This window comes from Helicoverpa armigera, chromosome 24, assembly GCF_030705265.1.
Source record: "Helicoverpa armigera isolate CAAS_96S chromosome 24, ASM3070526v1, whole genome shotgun sequence".
Taxonomy (NCBI): domain Eukaryota; kingdom Metazoa; phylum Arthropoda; class Insecta; order Lepidoptera; family Noctuidae; genus Helicoverpa; species Helicoverpa armigera.
In genome coordinates, this window is record NC_087143.1 from 5,510,724 (window position 1) to 5,521,957 (window position 11,234).

The following is an 11,234-nucleotide window of genomic DNA, read 5'->3' on the forward strand; positions in this document are numbered from 1 at the left end:
TATGGTGTAGTGATGGCTGTTTTCTCGATATCGGGTTCATAGACTGGTAATTGTTGATAAGCACGATTTAGGTCTAACGTGCTGAAGATCTTCTTGCCGTGCAGTAGGTAGGTGAAGTCTTTGAGTCGTGGCACGGGGTAACGGTCTGGTTTCGTGACGTCATTCAGCCTTCTGTAATCGCCACACACGCGGATATCGCCGTTCTTTTTAGGTACGACGTGCAGTGGACTGGACCATGGGCTTTTGCTTGGACGGCAAATTCCTTGCTGCATCATCGTTTCAAATTCCTTCTTCACGGCGAGGTATCGATGTGGAGGTAATGGCCTAGTCTTGCTGTGAATAGGCGGACCAGTAGTTTCGATGTGATGTTCTACACGATGTTTTGGTATTTCCTTCATGCACGATGGTCGGAGTATGTCGGGAAACTTGCTGAGTAACTGGTGATATGGTTGGTCAACGTCGATACTTCTCACGGTCGGCTCAGATGTGTACGAGATTGGCGCCTTCACGGTGAGTTTCGTTACTTTGTCGACTAGACATTGTCCGGCTATGTCGACAAGCAACTGGTGATGCTTCAGGAAATCTGCACCGATGATGGGTTTGCTGACTTCTGCGATGATAAACTTCCAGCTGTACGGTCTTCGTAGGTTGAAGTCGAGTTGCAGCGTTTTTTCACCGTAGGTAGAGATGAGTGTGTTGTTCGCTGCGTACAAACAGAAGTCGCTCGGTTTTTGTTTGCCGCCTTTTTTTCGTGGAATCACGGAGACATTTGCGCCGGTATCGATAAGAAATGACAGACGGGAGTTTCTGTCTGTTATAAATAGGCGGTACGAAGTATTTCTTGCGCCGGTTCCCGCCTCGTCCAACGCACGGGTTAGTTTCCCGCCATCGAAGTAGGTTTGACGCCGTTTTCAAACTCGCAGGGACGCGTGCAGCGCTGCGCGTCTGCGCCGAAGCGACGATGGTAGTAACAGACGTTTGCTTGTCCTTGAAGTCGGCGCGGAGTGTTGCTACGCATGCGCGGCGCGCGCTTGTGGCGCGAGCGGCTAGGCGAACGTGACCTTGATTGATATTTGTCGAACGATCTGCGATCGCGGCGACTCGATTGCGATGCTTTGAGTTCGGCGATTTCTTCGATGAGCATCTCGATCTTGGCTTCGATGGATGATGACGTTGATGTGGATGCGTGGGGAGGTGGTGGGACCGAAATTGCGGCAACTGCTCCAGGTGGTTGAGTTTGTTCCAGGATTTTATCCGCCATCACCGCGAGCTCGTGGAGGTCAGAGTGCTTCGCGATATTGTCACTGACGGCGAGGACTGCGCGTATGGACTGTGGCAGGTGGTTCGTCCACATAACACGCAGCGTGGAGTCGGAGATGTTGTCGGCGGCGAGATTCTTCATGCGACGTAGTAACTGTGATGGCTTCAGGTCACCGAGCTCCATTTCAGACAGAAGCCGCTGAACTTGCCTCTGCTCGGACTCATCATATACCTGCAGCAGCCGGCTCTTCAGCGTTTCATACCGGTTCTTCTCGGGTGGACGCAGGATGATGTCGCTGATCTCGTCAAGGTCTTGTCTCTCGAGTTGCCCGACGAGGACCTCGTACATGCCTTGGTCGCCTTTCTTCTGTGGCGACATGATGGCTTCGAATTGAGCAAACCACAGACGAATCCGATCGCGCCAAATAAGTGGGATGCGCTGAGCCGTTGATAGCCCGGAGACTGTGGCCGGAGCTTGAGCTTGGTCACCGCTGCTCGCCATGCTGAAGGATGTCTTCTTTGTTATGGAGTAGTCAGACAACACTGGTTTAGGCAGGCGGAATCACGTCGGGGTCACCACTGTAGCGCTGATAGGTGTAAGATAAATCAAACTCCACAGTCGAGGTAAGAATGAATATATTTTACTAAAATGCCTGCCTATTTAAATGCTATTACAATGATTTCGTAGTATAGGGCGCGAATCTATCGCGATCCGCGCTGGCCAATGAGAGCGCTCGAACGAAACGTTATAAATATGGGTAGCGTGGCGCGCGAGACTTCAGTGGGGCGCCCGCTGTTGCGGCGCGCGCATGTATGTATTGCAGCTACACCACCATGTTCCTTCTTAAGCTCGTTATGTACCAGGGCTGCGGTAACTCTTTCGGACAATCCCACGGTCTGGGGAGGTAGGAAACACTGCCCGTTTGTTATATGTTTTCTCACAGCACTAAAATACCCGTAGGTAAATCTGATAATCGTTTTGTAAATTACCTCTTCCCTTATAAATAGGTATGTAAATGTAAATACAGAACAAAAATAAACGTCTTAAACGGAACAATAACACAGTCGAGTGGGTATCTAGTTCACGAGTAAACTTAGCGAGTTATCGATCACTTGGCGGTGCTTGATGGAGCGTTACATCGCCTAAACACAGATAGACACTTAATTAAACATATCTTTGGGTACATAAGTAAGTAGGGAGGTATATTATACCATTCAAGTTCTGCTTAACTTCCTATTGTAAACGTGTCTCATTGCTTTAATAAACATGACGAGAAGTATGCATCTAATGACATGAATTAAATTTTCCGATAAAATACGGAAGATTTTTGCCACAGTGTTGAACGCACTATTTTATAACAAGAAAGCTTTTCAGCTTTATAATAAACTAGTAGCTTTTGCCCGCAACTTCGTTCGCGTGGAATAGTGTCTACCAGCAGATTTTTGATTTGACCAATAGATGGCGCTATATGTCCGGAATAATTTTATTTTTATTTTTTTTTGTAATAAAAACTATCCTATGTCCTTTCTCAAGTTTCAAACTATGTCTGTACCAAATTTCACACAAATCGGTTCAGTAGTTTAGGCGTGAAGAAAAGACAGACAGACAGACAGAAAGACAGACAGACAGACAGACAGACAGACAGAGTTACTTTCGCATTTATAATATTAGTTTGGATTTGGATTTGGATGTGGATTTAGTGGTTTATTTGGATGTGGAGCTAGCAACAGATTTGAAATGTTGAGTAATATCCGTGTACTAAAATAATTACTCAATTCCTCGAAGAGTGAACAACAATATTTCACCAGTAATATTTACGGGCTAGCTTTTGCATCAATTAGAACAAATTCTCACTACTAAGAATTTTCAAAGAAAACAGCCTGACTTTAATCGACAGATGAAATAGTTTCAACACCAAAACAGCAAGACTAACACTTGATAACATTACATCTTCAAAAGTTCATAACAAACTTCTAGAGTTTCCAACTAAAATGGGAAATAATATGAAAAACAATTTTATACTTTAAGAAGCGCGCGGTAGTTCGTCGAGATCTCTTTTTGTTAGAAGACAGACTGCTAACAACTTGCACGTTCCATTTCGCGCTTCAACGAAACGAGGGGCTTTGCTTGTAAGGCCGTCAGCACAACAGGAGTCTGTGATTAAAACCTTATTAGTGAACAGTTTTTTATGTAAATTGGATAAGATTTTTTTAGAAGAGAAGAATGTTCTATTTTATTTTTTTATAAAGTTTTTTTTTTCAAGTTTTCGCACCGGTGTCTCTTTGTTTACTCATGGCTTCCTATCTGACAGATTACATATACACTTTAACCTTTGGTTTTAGTGGTCCCAGATAACATTATCTGGAAGAAATTACAAGCAGCCTTTATTTGACAGACAGCATTAACTATCCTATAACTAACTGACACTTTATCGGTAGCCAATTAAAATCTATTTAAATATGATGACGCTGGATGCAGGTTGCTTCCAACAGGTATCTGTGGAGATCAAAGGGGGAGGCCTATGTTCAGCAGTGGACGTCCTATGGCTGAGATGATGATGATACATAAAAATGAACCCCTATATACTTTGGTCATGCCATCACATGTAAACGGCCGGAACGATTAGGCTGAAAATTATAGGGAGGTAGCTTAGACCCGGGAGAAGGATAGTTTTCCGGCTACGCGAAGCAGTTACCTTGGGACGCGGGTGAAACCGCTTGCAGAAGCTAGCAATAAATAAGAATCCTATTTGCTAAATTATATAAATAGCTTACCTTAACAAACGCCCAGTGTGCCACCAGTAAGTTTCCACTTATTTTCATAAGCTTGCCTATCTCTGTCTATAACGAAGTTTCGAGGGACCGACTATTTCATTATAAACTTTCGTAATAAATATTTTACACCTGCAATGCTGTTGTTTTATTATGACCATTGTCTTTTGTTCTAGATATTTCTCATTCTGTATTTAATGTGGGATAATTTCTACATTTCGGTCCTACAGATTTTGGTGTTTCTATTTTGATGGACCCTTACTAAAACATATTCGAAGAGTAGGTAAACGTACCTATTGGTTTCGAAAGATTCACATACTAACATACATAAGTGTTTTGTAAATAGACTCTGCTCTGTTACTTCTTTTTTCTGCAACTCCGGTACATCACCAATATGTGAATTAATAATTCAACATGGACTACATACCACTATGTTAAAAGAAGTACCATTTCAATGACTAACTACATTAACATTCTAAGACCAGAGTTTGTGCCGCGATATTGTGTTTTTTCTTCATCTCCAAAAAAACAAGTTTCGACGCACAATTAGGTATGTACTTACCTACATCGCTTTTTCATAATGGACTTATTTCTATTACTCTCACCAGGTTTTGCGCATTAAACTTAATACTTCAAAATACAGCCCTTGGAGCTAAGAACAATATCTACAAACATACACAAAACAAAGGCTTATACACGTATTCATATCCCAAAGATAAACACACACTTGATATTAACTTAATCTCAAACAAGAAACTTTGCTTCCCATATTTGTATTTAGTCCTTCTCGTTGAAACAGCTTATTAAATAAGTTTCTTATTGTAAGAGCTTTGCGTTTTAATCAAAATTGTTTCGCGGAATATTGGAGTTAATAAAACGAAATACTTATCCTACTTATAGAGTTTGTTGTGATGGAGGCAGAACAAAGAAGTTTAACCTTTAAAACTCTGATAATATTAAATACTTTAAACAGCTGCAGCTACGCTGTATAAAATTATCTCATGGATACTAAATCATCATCCTCCAATTTTTATATGTGGTTGGTGCAGTATGTCTTCTTCTATCATACTTCTCTCTTCGACATCATCTCGTAAGTTAACTCACTCACCAAGATTATCGTTCACACTACTCACTTCGTTTGTTTTTGTCGTCCTCATCCTGTATACATCCAGATTCACAACTTTATATCCATGATCCACGTGCTTGTAAATATGTTTCATAATCCATGAACTGACTGACCATAGCCAACGTTTACGGTCTAAATATCTTCTCATTTCAAACTAACATGTATGATGGATGAAAACTAAAATTTACGAAGCAACAACTAATATTTTACAGCGCAAGACTTTTCATAAACCACTTAACAGCTCTCAGCATGGATCCATTAATCTGTCGAAAAGTGACGGTACGGTAGCTTTTTAAACGGCGGTCCATTACGGCAAGCAAAAGGTTTTCACTAATCTTCTAGCTATAAATGTGTAGGGCTGTTACAGAAGCGACAAGATACGTATTAACTGTATCACTGTATCTATAGATGTTGGAAATGTCGCCTTTTTCATTGTTGGCAAGCAAGACGGTCCATTTTGTAGCTTTTGAGTGTTAGCTGAGGACGCAGTTTTGGTCTTTTGATCCCGTTCCCGTTTTGGAGGAAATGACGTGAAGGGTCAAGTTGTGAACAAAAATATAAGCCCGATATTGATGTACTTTAGACACCAATGACTGAGTAAAAGGTTAGGGAAACATCATGAGGTAACCTGGACTTCAAAGTCTGAAATTGTCAAGTTTGAAATGGTTAACCAGCATTAAGCAGGCGCTTCTCACGCAGAGAAGGGACCTATGCCTTGCAGTGGAATAATAGACTAGGTTGATGATGATAATGGGTAATAAGTATGTAAAGTGTTAGCATATTCTGAAAACCATATAAAAACCTTTTGATAGATCTCGACACCTCCTGCTTACCCCTAAATTCACCACAACCCTAAAGCAACAGTAAATTTCAGTCCATTAACTAAATCCGTGATAAATAACCCTTAACAAGTTCACTCATAACCCCATCTTCACAAACGGGCCCATAACATTGAAAAATCTCGTCATAAAACACGAACCGATGGGACCCAGCCCTATGGGGTCCCACTTAATCGTCTAAAAGGTCATTTAAATTGAAAGCGTTTGTAATTTACGTTTCAATTTGAATTGTTTCCTTCAATAAAGGACCGGAAGGATTGTTTCAAAATGTTGGAACTTTTGTTATTCATACTGTATTTACTTAGGTAGGGTAGTTTGTGTATTGATTCTCTTTCGAAGTAAATCTATGCATTAAAATGGCTTGCAGTGCAGGTGTCTACATAAATGTATGGATGGCTACCGCTTTGCTCTCTAGCCAATATTGTTTGTTTTAAATTCTAAAGCTTTTCAGGAAGCCTTTGGTTTCATTCTTTTTGACAGAAATGATGGTACTCAGGTTAATTAATTGAAAATCATATTACTATTTAGGGCCTCCCATCACTACTCTAAATTACAGAAAAAATTTAATTGAAATAAATGTCTTGAAAATAGATTGGTAAAGGTATATATATATATATTTTTAATATCATTTCTGTTGAGTAAATATGAGTAGCTGTACTGTAGAGTAAATAAGTAATTTTTTAAAGCAGAGTGATCTTAAAGTAACGTTTGTAGAGATACTAGTAGAACGAAAAAAGGGCAATTTCATTAAAGTCTCAATAAATAAAAAAGCCATTTTGCGTGTCTTCAGAAAAACCTTTACTCAGATACATCGGAATTTAGATGAAAGAAAAACTACAAGTTATATTAAAGGCAACCTCTAAGGACTGTGAAGATCAAATCAGTTAGGTACAGAGGTTTCTGTGGCAATTTTAATATGGGCAACATGTTTTATCAAAATTATCTTTACATTTTTGCAAGTTTTTGAAACATTGATTACTTGCTGTTTCCCACCGTTTCATTCACGTCTCGTGAACTACTGCCCGTATCGGGGTAAAATATAGCCTACGTTACCCGGGAAGACTGTAGCTTCCTAACAGTTCGTAAATAATTTTCAATCGGTTCTATCGTTTCGGAGCCTTTTAAAGCAAGCAAAATACTTATTCTTTCCTTTCTTTTTGTTAATAAAATAAAAAGATAGATGAAACTGTTACAACAGTTTATAGGTACATAATTAAGTACTTTGATCATCCTCAACGTACCAACAATACGTATACGTATTTCTATATGCAAACTCTAAACAACTCCACAAAAAAACTATTTAATTAAAATCCTTTAAATAAATAGCTATCTAAAAACATCCTCTTCAAAAAAGGATGAGTTCATATGTTAGCGAACCAAGGACCGTGAATAAGATCCAAAATGGCGGAGTCTCGCAATATGTTCTGCTTACGCGGGTTCCGTACTCGGGTGCACTCAAAAGTTTTGTTTTTGAAACATTTATATTGCTAGCTCTTGGATAGAAAACAGGCAGATATTATTTTGCAATGGTCTGGTTAATGAAGAATATACATACGAAGTTAATAATGTTATATGCGTGGTGTTTTGCTCAAAGTTTTTATTCAGTTGTAAATTATTCAGTCAGAAAAGAATCTTTGGTGAAAAATGTTTTATTTTGAAATAAAGGGCGTTTTGGCTGTGGTCTGGGTGTCGTTATATGTATTTACTAGCTTCTGCCCGCGACTTCGTACGCGGATCCTGTCCCTTATGCCAGCGACTACGGGGTCAGCAAAATCAAAGATCTGAATAGTCTGATATTGAATTTTAAGGGACCGAAGAGAAATGTTCTATATACTTAATTTTTGTACTTTAACAGCAAAAGCACAGCAGATTAAACAAAACGCTGAGAACTGAACCGCAATAGACGTGACCATAGGGATAAAAGTAGTGATTCTAATTAGTCCGCATTTGTGTGTGGCAAAAATATTACACAAGTATTATTACGTAAAAAAACATTAAATAGATGACAAAGTCGTGGTGACTTAGTGGAAGTCGTGGTGGTTTAGTGGGTAGAGAACCAATCTCTCAAGTATGAGCTGAAGGGTGAGGATACCTCGGTGGACTTTAAACGCAGATTACGCGCTCCCTGTGCTTACCATGAGGCACCTACCCTCCGAGCAGGGCTACTAATCCTGCTCTAGCGACTCCACTCTGGACGGCCAAGCCAAACCAGAGGCGTGAGACCTACCCCCGTCATGGTTCTAGCTGGGGTCCTGGAGTTCCACATCAGGTGTAGGTGTAGTTCAATTTTTATAAGTCAACAGAGAGTGCTTATCAGATTGAACAACTTTTTCTAAAACGTCATACCCCTATATGCTATAGTCTAGCTGGGCCCCTGGAGTTCCACATCAGGTGTTTTAGATCTTCAATTTGTGTAAGTCAATAGAAAGTGCTTATCAAATTGAACAACTTTTGCTAAAACGTCATACCTGTATATGGTATAGAGAAGCTGGGCTCTTGGGGTTCCACATCAGGTGTTCCAGATCTTAAAATTTATTATCTCAGCTGAAAATGCTCATCACATGAAAAAATTTTTTGCCATGGCACCATTTTTGTATCTCTTATAGTTTTGTTGGTCTGTTGGAGTTCTGCATCAGGTCTTCAAGTTTCGAAGATAAATTATAGCCTATATGTTGACCAGGCTTAATACTGATACAACAAAGAAAAAATCATTGAAATCCGTTCAGTAGTTCGGAAGATTAGCGTGTACAAATCTAAGAAGATGTATACAAACTTTCATCCCCTATTTTATCCCCTTAGGGATGGAATTTATCAAAATCCTTTCTTAAGAGTTGCCTACGCCATAGTAGCTTTATGCATGCAAAGTCTCAGTCCGATCGGTTTAAAATTGACAAAGTTTCATACAAACTTTCATCCCCTATTTTATCCCCTTGGGGGTAGAATTGATCAAAATCCTTTCTTAGCGGATGCCTACGTCATAACATCTACCTGCATGCCAAATTTCAGCCCGATCCGTCCAGTGGTTTCAGCTGTGCGTTGATAGATCACTATGTCAGTCAGTCAGTCAGTCAGTCAGTCACCTTTGAGTTTTATATATTTAGATATGTAATGAAGAAGTATATAATGTAGTTTATCAGTTGAAGATTAAATAGCCTACCGTGGGGCTAACCAACCATGTGTGCAGGTGTCGGGATATTATTTATTTACTTTGGTGTTTGTTGTGTATATTTCTGGTTAAACTTGTTATAGTTTCAAAATATTGTGAAGTTAAAAGTACAAATAAGTATTCTGAAGGTTTAAGAAAAAGGTTGTGTTAAAAATGACCCTATTGAACTACAAAATATGCTGTCAATGTTCTGGTATCTAAAATTACACAAACCTACATTCACCCTTCAAATAAGGTTCTTTACCGCAAAAATGTTGTAATCAAAACTCTATTTAAAATTCAAAATTAATCAATCTTACAGCAAAAAGGTGTCGCATGCCAAATTATTTCGTATCTAAAGTACCCTTATCCTTTTTGGGAAACAATTTATACCCTTGACTGCGAAGGGCTAAAAATTTTCACATTCTACCAATGATTTGGGGAATGTCACTTGAGATCAAAATAAATAGCCCTATACTTTGGGCCCTTTAGACCTTTCCCGATTTCAATAGAGGCAGTGTACAAGGATTGTAGGTGGGGAGACGTAGTGAGTTTTTGAGACAGTTATTTATTTTTTTCAATATGACATAATATTTTTTTCTTCTGTTTTATTTACAGTACAATTAAGTATTTACGAGAATCTTACCACAGCCATATGAACATACAATTTTTGTTGTATTTATTTAAATATTTAATTAAATCCTTCCTCAAATCAATTCTCAAATCTTCTCCGTGTGAGAGGCCTGTGGCTAGTTGTGGGACGATAAAAAGGCAGTAACAGTAACAGTAGGTAATCAAATATTTAAATTCGCTCCACTACTACAAATACCTACATCGAGTCTGGAAATCTGTTCGGGATAAACATAAAAATTACTTAATGAATGTGTGGTCTACACCAATAGAGAGATGGATTCACAAGTAAGTTTTAATACTCGTGCAAACCTTGAGAAGCTCGCTAGTAGGTATAATAAAAATCGTTCCAGTTACTAAATGTCCTTATTTACTAAACAGATTTTTGCTCCAAACTTCAGCTAAGATTATGCAGCTCAAATTCAAAAGTTAAAATCCTTGGATCCACAAGAATCCACTTATGAAACTTTGTTTTCAACTTCATAAAGTACTGTCACAGAGCCTCGTTGTCTTGACATATAATTATAAACTTTTTCACTATGCTTCAAGAATTCTTGAAAATATTACTTTCTTTTGTTTCTCTATGTTTTTCTTTTTATAAAACTTAAAGGAGTTTCTTCGGTTTTTTATTTTGAAATAGTCGAAGCGAGATGTTTAACACCGAGATGTTACGTTGGGGCTGTATGTATGAACTTTCTGAGTATATCTTAGACACCAATGACTGTGTTTCGGATGGCACGTTAAACTGTAGGTCCCGGCTGTCATTGAATATCCTTGGCAGTCGTTACTGGGTTGAGGAGGTCAGATAGGCAGTCGCTTCTTGTAAAGCGCTGGTACTCAGCTGAATCTGGTTAGACTGAAAGCCGACCCTAACATAGTTGGGAAAAGGCTCGGGAGATGATGTTACATTGGGGCTGTGTTTTGGTTTGAAGTTACGAGATCAAATGCGGCCGTAAAAATATTGTTAATCAAATTATTTTCCTATGATTTTAACAGTAGCTAACGTATATAAAACTGTGATTGAAAATTGACACAGAAAAAAAATATAAAAAAAAGGTTGAGTAATAAAAAAGGTAGTCTATCTCCTGTACTACTCACTTATTTCGGCTTACATAACATTTTGACGTGACTCTTACATCATTGTAATAAGGGTCACATTCGCAATGTAAACGTTCGTAAAATCGCGGACCTTTTTGGCTTTGTTGAGGATTTTTATCGTGACGTTAAAGGTTTTTTTATTTAGTGCGATATGGAATCGGCCAGTGTTCGTGCAGCTTTGGTAGTCACAAATACATTGGAAAATCAACTTTATGCTGTGAAGATAAGGTGTAATATTGTTTTTATGTTAGGTCAAGTTAAGTTAGTTTGTTGCAGCGATATTTTTATACAGGCTTTTAGTCAAAGAAAAAGGCTTAGATGTTTCCTTTCGCGATAATGTGCGGAGATGCCGCGATAAAAAGAT

The 11,234-nt window shown here is 38.8% G+C and overlaps 1 protein-coding gene across 1 annotated transcript; it reads right to left on the reverse strand.

Moving 5' to 3' along the window:
- Window positions 1-864: 864 nt before the first annotated feature.
- On the reverse strand, window positions 865-2,093 carry LOC126053905 (uncharacterized). Its single transcript, XM_049837347.2, has one exon. It carries the CDS (start codon window positions 1,760-1,762, stop codon window positions 875-877), a length of 888 nt encoding a protein of 295 aa, XP_049693304.1. The 5' UTR covers window positions 1,763-2,093; the 3' UTR covers window positions 865-874.
- Between the last annotated feature and the right edge of the window lie 9,141 nt (window positions 2,094-11,234).

Bases quoted from the DNA above. Each gene is read 5' to 3' on its own strand.
- LOC126053905 (XM_049837347.2), bottom strand. From the start codon at position 1,762: ATGGCGAGCAGCGGTGACCAAGCTCAAGCTCCGGCCACAGTCTCCGGG.